This window comes from Camarhynchus parvulus, chromosome 26 (assembly GCF_901933205.1).
Source record: "Camarhynchus parvulus chromosome 26, STF_HiC, whole genome shotgun sequence".
In the NCBI taxonomy this organism is placed as follows: Eukaryota; Metazoa; Chordata; class Aves; order Passeriformes; family Thraupidae; genus Camarhynchus; species Camarhynchus parvulus.
In genome coordinates, this window is record NC_044596.1 from 6,413,705 (window position 1) to 6,430,129 (window position 16,425).

Consider the following 16,425-nt stretch of genomic DNA (forward strand, 5'->3'; position numbering starts at 1 on the left):
ATTCTAACTACAGGAGAAAACAATCAAAATTAAATAATAGTAAGAAATGTTTTCCTTGGTGTAAACAAGAGGGGAAAGGGCTGCCTGGTGGTGGGGTGCAGTCTTGTTATCAAGGCTGCACATTTGCATATTAAAGGCTGAAAATGACTCAAGGTTTTATCATCTGCTGTTTTCCCATCTGATGTGGAACCCTGTATCCACAGGCAGGATGAGAAAAACAGCAGCAGTTTGTGACTGTTGGGGGGCAAAGGGAGCCACAGGCCCTGAGAACGCAGCGAGGAGCACGTGAGGGACAAACAATGGCCCTGAACACAAAGCTCAGGGCTCGTCCCGTGCTGGGGTGGGCATTGGGCTGCCAGGAGCTGCTCAGGGTGCCCAGCAGGTCATGGGGCTGGGGGCACTGCCGGGGTGTCACTGCCATGGTGTCATTGCCAGGGTCACTGCCATGGTGTCACTGCCAGGGTCATTGCCAGGGGTTCCAGGGTCACTGCCCTGGTGTCACTGCCAGGGTGTCTCTGCCAGGGGTGCCAGGGTGTCACTGCCAGGGGTGCCAGGGTCACTGCCATGGTGTCACTGCCAGGGTGTCACTGCCAGGGATTGTTCAGCAAACCCCAGCATGGAGCACATTCAGCAGCAGCAGCAGCTGCCTCCCCCCGTGTGATCAGCACTTATAACTTGAATTATTTGACCTTTTTGTGAGGAGGCTGCACAGCACAGACCCACTGAGAGCTCAGAGCCCCGTTCCAGCTCAGCGTTCAGGGCCTCACTGCACAGGGCTCCAGGAGCCCTTCTCAAGGGCTTTCTGGGCAGGCACTTCAGCCAAATTTCACAGCGTCCTGAGGGCAAAAAGCTAGAGGTGATCTGTGTTTGAATTCTGCTGCAGATGGCAGCCCGAGATGGAAGATCCCGGGGTGGTGGAGCAGGGAGAGAGCTGGGCACGGCTCTGAGCCTGAGCTTACCCAGGAACAGCTCTGAGCCTGAGCCTGCCTAGGAATGGCTCCAAGCCTGCCTAGGAACAGTTCTGAGCCGGCCTAGGAATGGCTCTTAGCTTGAGCCTGCTCTGGAAGGGCTCGGAGCCTGCCCAGGGTCATTCCTGAGACAGGATGGAAGGGCAGGGCAAACTTGCCCCTTTGGATGAAAAGGCAGTGCAAACTTGCCCCTTTGGATGAAAAGGCAGTGCAAGCTTACCCCTTTGGATGGAAGGGCAGTGCAAACTTGCCCCTTTGGATGGAAGGGCAGTGCAAGCTTACCCCTTTGGATGAAAAGGCAGGGCAAACTTGCCCCTTTGGATGGAAGGGCAGTGCAAACTTGCCCCTCTAGCAGCAGTAATGAATTGTTTCCTCCTCTGGCAGGCAGTGATTTGACTTGCCACATGCCTCCCAGCAGGTTTAAATGTTGGAACAATGGCATTCTGTTAGATATTGATTTTAAAATAACTCTTCCACACTCAGCTGTAACTTTGGGAGGTGAATTACAGCCCTTGAGTGTGCTCTAATGGAGCAGTGGTAAATAGTTAAATAGACACAAGCAGTTTCTGCAGGCACGGTGTGTGCAGGAGAAGGCAGAGCTTGGCTGAAGGTGTTTCCATCACAGTGCTGGGACACGGCCTGGCAGCAGCTGGGCTTGGTCACATCCTCATACCCAGAATCACAGATTGCTTTGGGGTGGAAAAGCCTTCAGAGATCATCTTGATTTAGTCTCTGCCATGGCAGGGCCACCTTCACTGCCCAGGCTGCTCCAAGCCATGTCCAAGCTGGCCTTGGCTCTGCCAGGGATCCAGGGCAGCCACGGCTGCCAGGGCCTCCCCACCCTCCCAGGGAAGAATTTCTTCCCAGTTCCAATCTAAACGTGCTCTCCTGCATTTTGGAGCCATTCCCCCTTGTCCTGTCACTCCATCCTTGAATTCACAGATCCCTTAAGAAATGGCAGTAAAAACATCTCCGGTTATTTCCCTGGCATTTGAACCAGGTGTGGGTTTATCCCAGGCTGGGGACCCGTGCCAGTCCCGTGCCAGGGGAGCAGGGCTGGTGAGGACGGGGTGCCCAGATGCCCCTGTGAGGATGAGGATGGGTGTTGGCAGCCCCAAGCTCCCGCCAGAGGGGCTGCCAAGGCTCAGGCACTGGCAGCTCCCTGTGCTCCTCTCCCTGCACACACCCACGGGCTGCAATCAGCTAAGGACCCTAATTAGCTCTGGCTAATTTGTTTCAGGGCCTTTCCTTCTCTTCCCCTCTCCTGCTCTCTGACTGGCAGTGGCTACTCTGTCCCTGATTTCCAGCTGATGTCTGTAAACTGATTACTTTTACTGGGTCAGCTCCGTTATGAAATTATCGTTTTATGAGACTAAAAATAGCCCAGATCCAGTCAGCACGCCAATCACTTCCCTTCATCTCCAATGAAAATGCAATGTTATCTTTAATCTGTATTTCTCAGGCTCTTACTGGGAGGCAGGTTAGAAAGAAAAGAGGGGGGAAAAAAGAAAGAGGAGATCAGAAAAAAAATCTGTAAATCAGTTGCTATAGATGCATCCCTGCCAAGGCTTCCACTGGTAAATTTAGCAGTCACGTTACAATTTTAGTCAGCACCATTTCTTAGCCTTATTCAAAATAATTCACTTCTCACACAATGAGTTACCCTAAAGGCAAGTTATTTTGTCTTGCACGTTAAAAATGGTGCGTTTGCACATACGTGCAACTGTTACAAATATCCAAAGCCACAGAAAGCATGAGGATGGATAATTTTTTTTAAGAGAGGAAAAAAAAATCCAGTGAATTCCACTTGCTCTAAGAATGAATAAAGGTATTTTAATACTTCTGGGGTGTTGGTGAGTGCAAATAGCTCAAAAATGAGATGCTTGCCTGAGATTTATACCAAGATAGTGAAGGGAAAAGGTTCCATCTGTAGTTTCTGACACAAAGACATTTTGCACACAATATCTGTAAATCCATTAGGAGAAGAAAACTGATACAGGTTTTGTATGAGATGAAGCTGCAGTGAAGAGAATGAAAGCTCAAGGAAATGGCCTCTTTGTGTAGCTCCATCAGCTCAGGGCTTGATTGGACTTTCTGTGTATTACATTCAAGCAGCTCTTTGGCCCGTGGACATGAGGAGTGGTTGGCTGTGTGGGAAATGGTGAGAGCGATGAAATTCCTTCCTTCTTTCACAAAGGAAACTCCCCACACCCCATCCACCCTCCCATTGGTGATGTTAAATACGCAAAGTGGTGTTTCTATCGGGAAGTTCATCCTGGTTCAGTTTAATGGCAGCTCCCAAAGTCCTGACACGCATGGCGTGACTCCTGGCCCAAACAGCAATCTTCCCCGAGGAGCCGCCAATGGCAGCGCTCCAGAGATGAGTTATTATTTTCCTTGCTTTGCAAACTGCTCTTGGTGTGCGTGAGGAGGGTGAATGAAGGTTACTATCAGCCCCAGTGCTTGGCTGTGCCGAGATCAGCCCCAGTGCTCCGGCTGATCCCTTTGCAGTGCTGAGATCAGCGCTGCTCCGGCGTGCTCGGGGCTCTGCCACCACGGCCCCCACGTGCCACAGCCCTGCTCACCCTCCACCCCCTCTCCTGGCCGTGGCTGAACACCAATAAAGAGAGAAAACCCCAGAAATAAGGGCTTTTCTAGCAGAACAGACACTGATGTCCTTTCGGGCGCCCGTTCTCTCGTTTCCCTCTGATCCACATTGGCAGAGGCAGAGCTGAGCCAAGACAACCCAGACCAGACCCTATCCCCAACCCCTGCTCCCTACACACTCAGCTAATACACCCTCTAAGAAATTGCAGCCCTTCCAATCAGGCTGTTGACATAAGCAGGCCAGCAGGGCTGTTTTATCGACTTTGCTGTGTTAACCTGGTTCCTTAAATGAATTCTGCAGACGGGCCTGTGTTGTCCAAGTGCACTGAGCTGTGTCTGTCAGAGCCATTGAGCAGAGCAGCCAGCCCTGAAAGGGGCAGAGTGCTCTCCAGGCCAGTATGGTTGTGCAAATGGTGAGGGTGACAGGCAGCCAGAGAGCTTCTCCCCAGAGCACCCTCGGGCTGAGGGAGCTCAGCCTCTCTGGGCAAGGGAAACTGCTCAGAGCATCCCTCAGGAGAACCAAGCCCAGCACCAGCCCCTGCTCCTCTCGCTGGGGCACTGCTGCTCTCAGGGCAAAAATGGCCCAAAGGTCCCAGTGACAATTCCCTCCAGGAATATTCCCTCCTTACAGCACCTTCCAGTGCCTGAAGGAGCTCCAAGAGAGCGCCTTTAAACCAGCTGAAATTGAAATGTAGGACAATTTATGTTCTATTGCACTAAGTACGACAAATTGACATGAGCATGGACTGCCAGGGCAAGGGGAAAAGGCTCCCCAGTGCCAGAGGACAGGATGGATGGGATATTGGGAATTGGGAATTGTTCCTTGTGAGGGTGGCACAAGGCACAGAGCAGCTGTGGCTGCCCCTGGATCCCTGCAGTGCCCAAGGCCAGGCTGGACAGGGCTTGGAGCATTGGGACAGTGGGAGGTGTCCCTGCCATGGCTCTGGAGGGGCTCTGAGGTCCCTTCCAACCCCCCCATCCCAGCACTCTGCTCCCGCCCAGCCTGGCTGCCGTGCCCGTGGGGCTGCTGGAGGATTTCTGTGGCACTCAGGTTTTCACAGCTACAATTTGATGCCTCTGCTGCAGGTCATGGACACTGCCTAGGAGTCTGAAACATACTGCTGCTGTCAGATTAAATGAAAACAGCTGTAAAAAGCTTGGAAAAACACTTTCTCTGGGCAAAACTGGCGTGGGGTTTAGTGGGGGGACAGAGGTTTTGAGTTTGTGCTGCACATGAGGGGAAGCAGCAGAACCTGAGGCTTCCCCTAAAAGTGAATAAAACTGAATATGGGGTGGGGCTGGAGCAGCCTGGGCTGCTGGGAAGTGCCCCTGCCCGTGGCAGGGGTTGGAATGAGCTGGGTTTAAGGTCCCTTCCCACCCCACCCCACCCGTTCTGTGATTCCGTGAAAACCAATGCCCTGCACCAAGGGAGCCAAACTCACTCTAATTCACACATTTCTGCAGAGATGTGAGCCCACTGCACACGGAATTAGCCAAAAGCCAGGACAAGGACGTGGTGCTGGGCTGGGCTGGCACTGCTGCTCCTGGCAGCTCCTGCACTCCTGAGCTGGGGCAGGGTCCCAGCCCCTGCAGCACACAGGACGGGGCTGGCACAGGCAGAGCCCAGGGACCAGAGGGGAGATGGGGAGCTGCTGGCCTCTTGAGTAAAATGTTTCTGCATGAATTGGAGAGCTGATTTTGAATTAATTCTGAGTAGTTGTTTCAGTAATTCAGATTGATTTAAGATGCACCCAAGAATAATGCTTTCATTATAAAGCCTCCTGAGCAAAATTTAAATTGTGTTGAATTAAAAACAGCCTCTGTTAAAGCAGGGCTGATGAGCACAGCAGAGGGATGGGAGATGCAGGGTCAGGATAATTTAATTCCTTTGCTTTGTTTCCCACTCCAGAAAAGCTGCTGTACCTGTCTCCCTGGGCTGTTAACTGCCTAAGGAGCCTGCAAGGCATCCTGAATTTCTCTAAACTGATTTGCATGGTAACCCCACCAAAACCAGTGCTTATTTATTGATGCTGGGCTTCACCTTCAGGAAGAAATTCATTTTTATTGCATTTTATTTATGGGTCAGTCTGGAAATGTGATTGTATCCCAAAGGTACTTGGGAGTCTGGGAGAGCAGCTGATGCACAGGACAGTGGAGGGTTAATGGTCTCCTGCTGTTGGCTTTGTTTGTTTGTTTGTTTGTTGTTAGTAAACCTTGGTTTCACACAAATGGAGCCCATCCTAGTAACAGGGGAAAAGTTATCCTGCACCTTCCAGATGACTCCTCTGAGGCACTCTGTCCCAGCAGTGGTGGGATTCCAGCCTCAGGGAAAGCTGCACTTATCTGGGCTTAAATGTATTGGTGGTGAAAACAAATTTTATATATATATATATATAAAACTTGAGTTAAAAACTGTTGTGCTTCATAGTTTCTTGCTTTAAATGCTGGCTGAATTATTAAGGGCAAAAGGCAGGGAATATTTAAGATCTGGATAAAAGCTCTGAGTGCTGCTCAGAGCAAGCAGTGCAGTGGCCAGCACTGAGGAGGGCAGGGCTGATGGGCTGGGAGCACGTTGGAGACCTTGGCTGCATTCTCTGCAGGAGGAATTGCCAGGACTCTCATTAGCAACAAGATCCTTCCAAACGGATTGAAAAGACTTCTGAGGAGAGATGTATATGAAATATTGTCTGACAGTGTCGGTTTGTCAGAACTGGACGGATTTTTGGGGACATGAAGGGGGCCAGGGGGATTAGCCCTGGAGGGTGAACCCCCATCCCACACAGGGGGAGTCAGGAAGGTGGAAACAGCCTGAAGGTCCCAAATCAGTAACACCAGAAGCCTCAGATTTCAGACTTTACAGCATTTTCTAGGTCCCTTCCCAGTGAACCCTTACAAAGCCATGTTTAAATGTTTAATTTCTTAAATCCATGTCAGCTCATTTCCAGCACTTGTTCCTCTGTGATTTCTGTGATTACAACAAATTGAGAACGCTCTGAGGTCCCTGGGAGCGCTGGGCTCGTCCCTGTGCTCAGAAAGGGAGGGAAGGGACCCAAAGCCAGCCCAGCCCTGGGGGTGCAGAGCCCCAGCTGCTCTCCAGAACATTCTGCACGTCCTGGGGCCCTTCCCAGCCCAGCCAGGCCAGCCCCTGACCCAGGGCTCCTGTCACAAAGATGTAGAACAGCACGAGTGGGAATGGGTGTGCAGGCTGTGTCCGTGCCAGGATGGTGTGATCATTGTTAAAGGGGATCTGGAAATATTATATCCATAAAGCTGAGCTGGGCAGGGCTGGGATGCAAAGCCCAGCTTTGGTTTCTAAGTTTTACCTTCCCCAGGGGAAGGAACAGCTTTTGCCATAAACCTGCAAACTTTGCTTCGTTATTAAAAAGGAAGAATAAGAGATCTTTAGGTGACTATGACAAACAGGTTCTACACTTGCACTTAATGAAGAAATTCAGACTTTCAGTTGTCATATGCCCAGATTCGGCACCTTTCTGACAGCTGAATTATGATTTTAATAATTGAAAAGTGCTACTGTGAGCCTGTTCATGTATAATAGGCACAGAGAAGTGTTTAAAATCAAAAGCAGTTTAGAGAAAAAGTGGTCCCTGTATTACAAGGAGGAGAATTGTCTACATCTGAGTGTTAAACCGTGTGAACTCTCCAGTGGGAAAAGTCTTTGCAAAGTCACTGTAGATTTCCTGTGCTGTTGTGCTGTGTGGGATGAGGAGACTGCCCTTGACCCTGGTTCTGTGTGTGCCCCAAGCAGCAGCCTGCAATGCCCACTTTCCTCTGCACAACCTTGTCAGGGTGAGGGTTTGGCCATTCGGCTCCCAGGGGTTTTAGTTCAGAGCAGCAGAAGCACAAATCTATAATCTCAGTCACAACATCTGTGAGACAGAAATGAAATACAAGGGGGGGAAGATCCCTCCAGGCTACATTGCCCTTGCTTTGATTTCATTATCTTTGTACCTGTCCATGGGAATGTTTGAAATTCCACTGCAGCCTCCACAGCACGCTCGGTTCTCAGACTCACAGCTAAGCACAGACAAGAGGCTCCTGTCCTGCTCAGCTGAGTAAAAACCAGATCACATCCTGGCCATCACTGAGTATTCCAGTACAATGACCCACAACATCCACTTGAATTCAGCCAATCTGTACTTCCTGGCAAGTCAAGGGGAGAAACAAGGACTGACATTGCAAGGAGACACGAGAGACCCATCAGCAGCTTTGTGTGAGACGCATGGCTGGAGCCAGGGTCAGGGAGAGCAGAGCTCCTCTCCAGCCCCTGCACTCGGGTCAGCTTCTCCCTCCTGCAGGGATGAATCAGATCCTGCTACTCCACCACTCTGCTCCTCCTGCACTCATTTACCGTGGTGCCGAGCATTTGTCAAGTGGGTGTGAGAGCTTTTTCTGGTTTACACAACCGCACGCAAACTGCAGAAGTTGTAAGGCAAAGAATAATCAAGCCCTGAACACTTCCAGCCCCTTCTCGAACATGCACCCAGGAAAACGCTGAGGAGGAGCTGAAGTCAAGCTCCCCGTACACGCTTGCCTGCTGCTCAGGAAAAGGAAAAGTAATACTCACCCCAGCGTTGTCATGGTTACAATAGTGTACCAAAAGGAAGCAGGAATACTGGTGAATTTGCTCGCCGAGGACCCTTTCTCCGCATAAAACATCACAGTTGCAAAGATGATGATTGCCATAGTGAGGGAAAAGAGGAGAAAGCCAAGCTCGGAGGCACAGCTCTTCAAAGTGTAGCCCAAGATTCTCAGGCCTTGGGAATGGCGGGAGAACTTGAAAATCCTGAAAACCCTGAAAACCCTCAGCGTGACGAAGGCCCCGCTGACGTCCTCGTTGTTGGTCATCACCAGGCCGATGTAGTAGGGCATGATGGCCACCACGTCGATGATGCTCATGACGCTGCGGATGAAGCGGTAGCGGCTGGGCGCCGCGAACAGCCGCAGCAAGTACTCGACGGTGAAGATCATCACGCACGCCGTGTCCAGGCAGAAGAAGGCCACGGCGTAGCGCTCCCCGCAGGGCAGCTCCTTGCTCCCCGGCACGGAGCCGCAGGGCACGGTCTCCACCACGTTGGTGATCACCGAGACGGCGATGAAGAACCCAGTGACGTAGTAAAAGACTAAGGCTAAGGTGCTGGTGTGGGGGTTCTCGAAGGCGCGCCACATGGTCTGCCGGAAGCTCAGCGAGGGCATGGAGCCCTCCTGGTTGTTCTCCGAGTCGTTGTCGTCCATCAGGCGCTCGGCGTTCTCCCGCTTCCTGTCCTTGTACTCTTCGTAGCAGCAGTCCCCGATGATCTCGGGCAGGATCCCGTAGAAGGCCAGCTCTTCGTCGTAGGCAGAGATACACTCGTACCTGGGGTAGTGCAGCTTGCCAGTTCTGTAAAAATTGAGGATGCACCTGAAGACCTCGGGGTCCCGGTCAAAGAAGTACTCCTTGGTGTCTTCGTTGAAGAAGAACTCCTTCTCCGTGCTGCCCAGGAGAGTGTCCGGGTACCTCTCCAGTGTAGTCCTCCAGGTCTGGAAGCGCCTGCCGCTCACGTTGAGGATGATCAGCTCATCCTGCCTCTTGTTCTTCTCCGTGGGAGCCAGCGGCATGGGGCAGTTGGCCACTGGCATCCATCCTATGGCAGCCGCCCTGGCGAAGGGCAGCCACGCTGCCACCCCTGCTGCCATGGTGAGCCCGGGCCGGGTTAGTGCAGGTGGGGCTGGGGAGGCTGCTGGGAGCTGCTGGGGGTCAGACCAGTTCCATCTGGAACACAGAAGAGAAGAGAACACAGCACACAGTCACGCCCTGCCCCGATGGGTGGGAGAGCCCAGGACCAGCACAGACACCAGAGCTTCCAGCCACTGGTGGAGGATGATGTTGAACAAGGCACATGATAATCAGCTCAGCGGGGTTATGGCATTATTATAGACTGAAACTTTGAATAGCAAATGATTCCTCATTAAAAGCATTTTAAAAGTAGCATAAACACAGTAATTTATATTTGCTTCCTCACAAACAAGACTAATCCATAATTCCCCAGGTGTAAACCTCCTGTGCTCATCAGTTTAACTACAGCTGTCAAGAAAGAGCTGGGAACTCCAGTGGAATCAGCCTGCAGTGGAATCATACACCATGAGAGCCCACAACTGGGCTTAACTGCATTTCCATTTCTAGCCATGAATTTTTTTATCTGCTTGATCTTTGGTCAGAGTTCTTACAGTCTTTACCTTTTGTTTTAACTTGCTTTTACTTCCACTTCCCTAGTGCTTTTCTAATTCTGCCATGAAATTATCTGAAGAAAGGTGCCATTATCATATAAAATGCATTAGAAGCCCTATCAAAAATCAGTTTATCAATGGAAATTCCATTGATTCCAATGACTCAGGCCCTCAAACCCTAATTGTATCTTTGTAGGCAGTTTTACTCTAAAGTTTTTAACTTACATGAAAGCTGCCATTCCAGCCAGTAAGGCTGCAGCATTATTGATTCCAATGGGCCATCAAAATACTGAATAAAAAATGATGGAATGAGTCTGTGGTGAAAATGCCTGAAGTGCACACAGAAATGCTCTCCCTCTTCAGGGCAAATTAACATTCATCACCTTAATGTGGAGCATCTTCCTATGCAATTTTACTGTCTAAAGGACAATTGAGATCCCTCGTGCGAGCATCTTGCTGCTGCTGAAGAGCTTTGGTAATTACAGAACATATAATAACCCACAGTGCTGCTCATCCCAAGGAGACACTTTGCTTATCTGCACGGCACTGGAGCAAACATCTCACAGGATTTCCCTCCGAAGAGCTGCTCAGTGGTACAAAGCACCACCACTTTTTCTGTCCCCCCAGAGAGGGAATTTACTGGGTGAATGAGCCTGGCTGCCCTGGGGAGCAGAGGCAGAGCCCAGCACTGGGAGCCTTCTCTGCCAGCTGAAAGGGCATCTCCAGGGGCTCACACTGCACCCTTCTACCACCACCGGTGGATCTTGTCACTTTCATGGAACACTTAAGAACAGGAGGCAGCAAAATAAGGATTATTTCATCCATTAATCACCAAACATATACAGGCAAATACTCGAGAAACCAAGAAAAGGCACCTTGTTCCTGCTTTCCCTGCTGGCAAACTGTCTTCTCTGTGTTTTAATTTCACCTAGCACCATCACCAGCGTCCTTCTCCAGGACTGACTGGTGACCTGACCAGTTTCAGCACACTGGATCCTCATCTCCCCTGATTTCTCAGGGGAACCACATTAGAAATCTCTTCTGTACTTTCATAACTTTGGTTGTGGATTCCAGGTTACCTACATTAGCTGCTGAGGCACTATAAATACTTCACATATAATTGTTCCAATAAAGCACTGGTAACTCATAAGTGACTTACACATTTTTAAATCAATTTTTGAAAGATAAAATGGGTCCTTCCATGCTGGCAGTATATGTGGGGAAGCTATAAATACCTCAGCTATGAAACGGACAGGAGATTAAAGCAAAAGAGAAAGAAAGGGGAATTCTTCTGTGGAAGTTCAGCTCCCGTTTCTCTGGGTCCAAGAGGTGCAGCTGGAACAACAGAGCGCACGCAACTTCATTCTCAGAGGTACTGAATCTGCCCCATCTGATCCTCAAAATACACACAAGAGGACAAGAGGAGTCTTTTCCAGCTGTAAATTATCTGAAGGACCACGAGTGAGAAGTGAAATCCCCTGTTGCAGAGGTTCTGCTTTTTCTTGTCCACGAGTCCTTGGAACTCTACCACTCCCTCAAGGAAGTGAAAGAAAATTGGGAGAGAAAGAAGGGACTGGATTTATAATTCTGACCTGCACAAACTAACCTGAGTCAAAAAAAGATGAAGCAACCAGTTTATCTAGAATGTAGAATTCCAGAATGTAGAAAGAATCCCCCTTTTCTGCCTGCCTGGGTTTTGGTAACTGCCAACCAGTCTGTTTAGGCTGGAAAGCAATTGGCTGGACTCAAAATCTAATGTACTGTTGACAGTGTCTGGAGCTCTCATAGAAAACAGACACACTCTAATTCTAACAAGCATATATTTAGCTATATCCATATTTCTAATTTTAATTACCATAATTTCTGCATGTAATTTCAAAGGAACTGGTTCACAGCAGACCGGCACCCTGCTGATGACATTTAGAAGACCTGGTACACAAAATAGAATCATTTGCCTCCTGATTTAAAAAAGTAACTGCAGAGAAAATAATCTGTTTTCTTTAGATAACTATGGGGACAACAAAACAGCCAAGGAAATTTGGGAGAAAAGGCTGAGCAGGAGCCCCCTGTGCCCTGTCCTGCACTCCTGACCCTGCTGGGTCCCTCCTGAGCAGCGCTGGCTCTGCTGCAGCCGCTCCAGAGCACCCCAAAAAAACCCCAAAAAAGCCCTGACAGCCAAATCCTGACCCAGCCTGGGTCAGGACAGCTCAGGAGGAAAACCTGGCAGAGAACAGAAATGACTGTTCACCCAAAGGGTCCAGAAATAAAGGATGGATTCTTACCACTGTAGCTCCACACTGATCAATGTCCCTTCATCACCTCAAGAGAGCAGAGACAAACCAAAAATCTCAGAGTTTCCCTTTCTAGAAGCAGACAGGGCTGTTCTGAAATCGGACGGATAAACACACTGCAAGTTTCTTGATGAGACACTGCTAATGGGAGTGAAGAGCCTGGAGATCATTCCTTCTTCCCTCTCCTGTCCTTGTTGGGTCAGGCTCAGGCAGCAAAGAGACCTTTGCTTTAAAGCAAAATATGTCAGCCAAAGCCTCGGTGTCTTCTGTCAGCCACGCATTCCTTCCCCTTCGCAGCAACACCAGAAAAGAAAACTTTCTGCAAAACGCTCACTCCCTCAGTCTGTTGGGGAGATTTGGGAGCAAAAGCAACAGGCTCAGGATAAATGCACACAAACTTCTCCCCTCCCTCGTCCCGGTGAGCCCCGAGAGCCCCATCTTGCAGCGCTGCCTTACCTGGGAGGGAAAGACACTGGGCGGCCGAAAGTGGGGCTAGATCTGGGGAACGGGGAGGAAAGGGAGCAGGCACTCCTCGGGATGAGAGGTGAGCTGTGCCGCCTGCTCTTGCCTCCCTCTCCAAATGCAGTCAGAAGCAATCAGTAAATGCGATCATCATTGCGAAAGTATATATAGAGAGATGACTAAACAGCTTCTCCCTCATCGCTGCCGAGGCTCTCGCTGCCTCTCTCCCGAGCAGGCTGGCGCTGCCCCCTCCCCTGGCAGCCCTCGCCGTGCCTCGCTGCCCAGCCCAGCTGGGCACGGCCCCGCTCCCGGACCCGGGGCTGCCGCGGCGGCTCGGGCAGGCAGAGCCGGGCTGGGCAAGGGCGCTGTGAGCTGGCAGAGCAAACGGAGCCGTTAAATAAATACACGGCAGAGCCTACCCTGCATGCTAATGTGCCAGGGGGAGATGCAGGGGGGAGAGTCGGGGATGAACTTCAGGGCTCCATCGCGGAGCTCCCTGCGCGTCCCTCCCGGCTCCCGGTCAGGCGGGGACAGGGCAGCAGGGATTCCTTCTGGGCAGGAACACGAGCTATTCCTCCAGCATAGCGAATCCACACCCAGCGCCTTGGCCAGGGCGGGCGGCTACATTCAGGAAGAAAAGGAAATCACTTGCATTTAAACTGATCTTTCCCTATCTTCTTCTCCTTTCTTCCTTCCCACCAGCTTTCTCTTTCGCCCTCGTCCTGCTGTTCTGGCTCGCCCTGCTCCTTGGCAGCCCTTACCAGTCCTGTCTGCACACCGCCTCAGCATCCCTCTCATCCCCGCTCAGAAGTTGGGCTCGGCACGCTCCGAGACCCAGCAGCCTCGCTCATTTATCCATCTGCTGTCGAATCTCCATTAAGTGAATAACCACAAGCCCAAATCGGAGCGAGCCAGCCTTGCCCCGCTGTGCCGGGCAGCTCCGGGCGGTGACGGACGCGCCGCAGCGATAGTTGATGACTTCCATAAAGTCACAGCGATCCGTGCGGGAGCCAGCGGGGCTCGGCCGCCTCGCCATCGCCTCCCCGGCGGCTCGGCACCGGCTTAGCGCCGGCAGCACGGGCCGTGCGGGGCCGTGCAGGGCTGGCACGGGCTGCGCGGGGCTGGCACGGGCTGTGCGGGGCCGTGCGGGGCTGGCACGGGCTGTGCGGGGCCGTGCGGGGCTGGCACCGGCTGTGCGGGGCTGGCACCGGCTGTGCGGCCACCGGCCGGCATCGGCAGCGCCGAGGGGCGGGAGGGGAGCGGGGCACGGGGTGGGAGCGGCCGGGGGCACCCGCTGGCCCCGCTGCCCCCGCCCCGCCCGCAGGTGAACCCCCGGCCGGTGTTCCCCGCACCCCCGGCTGGTGTGCCCTGCATCCCCGGCCGGTGTGCCCTGCATCCCCGGCCGGTGTGCCCTGCATCCCCGGTTAGTGTCCCCCGCACCCCCGGCCGGGGTCCCCGCGCCCCAGGGCCGCTCCCTCCCCTCCCTTCCCTCCCTCCTCGGCGCACCCCTCACCTCCGCAGGGCGCTCCCGGCCCCGGCCGCCCGCCCGGAGCCTCCGCGGCCATGCGGCTGCCGGGAGCGGAGCGCGGAGTGCGCGGAGTGCGCGGGCGCGGGGCGGCGGCGGGGAGCGGCGGGGAGCGGTGACAGCGATGGGGAGCGATGGCAGAGATGGCAGAGATGGCAGAGATGGCAGCGGTGGCAGCGATAGTCGCAGAGCGGCGGTGGCGGGGCCGGGCACAGCCCCGCACGGAGGGGCGGCGGCGCGGGGCGGGGGGCGGCGGGGGCTCCCCGCGCTCGGCCGCGTCCCCGCCCGCCGCCCGCCCGCACAGCCGCCGGCAGGTGTCACCCGGAGCGAGCGGCACCGGCGCGGGGAGCCGGCAGCGAGCGGGAGCCGGGAGGGAGCGGGCACCCGGCACCGGGCACCGGGAGGGAGCGGGCACCGGGCACCGGGCACCGGGAGAGGGCGCGGGACCCCCGGGCAGGGGGCAGCGCAGGGTGGGGGTGGCCGGTGGCCGCAGCACCCCCGCAGACCCCCCGAGCCGTGTGTGCGCAGGGGTGTGCAAGGAGGGGTCCGGAGTGTGTAAGGGTCCGGGGGCTGCAGGGGCTGTTGCATCGTCGGGGCAGGAGCTGTGCCTCCAGATGCATCGCTGTGAGCAAGGGATGTGTGCTGGGGGTTCTGATGTGCCTTAAAATAAGGGAAACAGGGACTTGGTACAGCCAGCAATGACCAGAGGCCGTTTTCCAGGTGCCTTTCTACCCAGAGCTCTCAACCCAAGACCTTCTTAAAAAAAACCCCAAATAACAATAGGGAAAGATCTCCAAATCCTCAACATTTCAACAAATCAATGATCTGGTTCTAGAAACTCTTAAACCAGAACCCTGACCATGGTCCCAGACCATGAGTCCAGCCTGTGATTGAACCCTACCATGGCCACCAAACCATATCACAAAGTGCCACCTCCACTCCTGTTTGGAACACTTCCAGGGATGGTGATTCCAGCACTTCCCTGGGCAGCCTGTTCCAATGCTTAACCACACTTTCAGTGCTGACATTTGTCCTAAGATACAACTGAACCTCCATCCAATTCAGGGTCTCATTTCTGATAATTCAATGCAATTATTAAAAGATAACGCTAATTTCTGAATGTCAGGTCCTGAGTAACCCTCCCCAAACCCAATCTCCCCCAATAACATTTGTGATCTGCACTGGTGTAGCAGAGCAGCTAATGAGTTCAGGCACACACAGTGTACCCTGATCTTTAGGTTTCAGATATTAAGAGTTGTCTGCTGGACACGGGAATAGTTTTGTGCAAAGTGAATTCTAAAACTTCAGTGAGAAACTTTCAGTGGCTGTAAGAATTTGAACATATCAAAGCATCCTGAATCCATCTTCATTAGATGTCTTCAGAGCTGCTTTCCACTTTTAAACCCTCCCTATATCTGCACTTGCTCTTTCCCTCTGCTGATGCTGAGAAGAAAGCAGAACCAGAAATGTCATATGGCTTTTGCTGGTATAAGAGATTTTTCTGTGATTTACAGTGTCACCACTTCATAAAACTTCCTGACTCCTCTCTCTGGGCGTGCTCTGGCCTCACTCTCTGCTGGTGCTGCCCTGGCTGTGATTCTGAATCGCTTTTCCCCCATGACTCGGCCCCTTTTAACTTCCCATCTCTATTAAAAAGCTAATTTGGGAACTCTTTTTCAATGCTCCCAATTTTGTATTTTTAAATAGAATATGAAAGTCAAAAGCAAGCTCGCTGCAGATAGTCTGGAGTGAAAATACTCCTTCTTCTGTCTTGATTTTTTTCATTGATATATTTTCTCTGTTTCTTTCTCTCTTCTCTCTTTCACTCTCTCTTCTTTCCCTATTTTTTTCTCTCTCATTCTGCCATTTCTCCCCAGAAGGAGAGAGGAAGGAGCCGTGGCCGGGGTCCAGCAGCACTGAGAGTCCCCAGCAGCTGCAGCTGCAGCATTTTCTGCTCAGCTGCTGTCAGTGACTCAGGGCAGGGTCCCACGTGGCAGGGGAGGAGCAGAGCCTTGAGGGCAGCAGTGACACCGAGTCGGGGCTGTGAGGATTGTCCCCTGTCCCCTGCCCCTTCCCAGGGCACCCCCGGCCCCTTTCCTGGGGAGTTTTGGTGTCGGGGCAGGATTTACACATTGCTCTTCACCCCTCTGCTCTGCAGCGAGTCCCTTTCGCAGGATCTGCTCCCAGCCAGTTGGGAATTCTGGTAATTATGAGGCAGCCCAGGCTGGAAAGTGAGCAGAGCACAAGGCAAGAGCTGTGCTTTGATCTCACAGCCTGGCTTAACCCCTCACCATCAAAGCAGCCATCCTCTGCTGCCAGGGCAGAGCCTGATCAAAGAACAAACCCA

General features: G+C 52.6%; 1 protein-coding gene across 2 annotated transcripts in view; it reads right to left on the minus strand.

The window, feature by feature from the left end:
- Positions 1-14,136, minus strand: part of KCND3 (potassium voltage-gated channel subfamily D member 3) — an 88,505-nt gene extending 74,369 nt beyond the window's left edge. The window contains exons 1-2 of one of the 2 annotated variants that reach the window (XM_030965705.1): positions 14,067-14,136; positions 8,161-9,345 (exon numbers count right to left, since the gene is read on the minus strand). In XM_030965705.1, the coding sequence (XP_030821565.1) occupies positions 8,161-9,269 (1,109 nt within the window). In that variant the 5' untranslated portion in view covers positions 9,270-9,345; positions 14,067-14,136. Of the gene's footprint in view, positions 1-8,160; positions 9,346-14,066 lie in introns of those variants that run through there. The other variant, XM_030965706.1, reaches the window with a different exon arrangement.
- Positions 14,137-16,425: the final 2,289 nt, after the last annotated feature.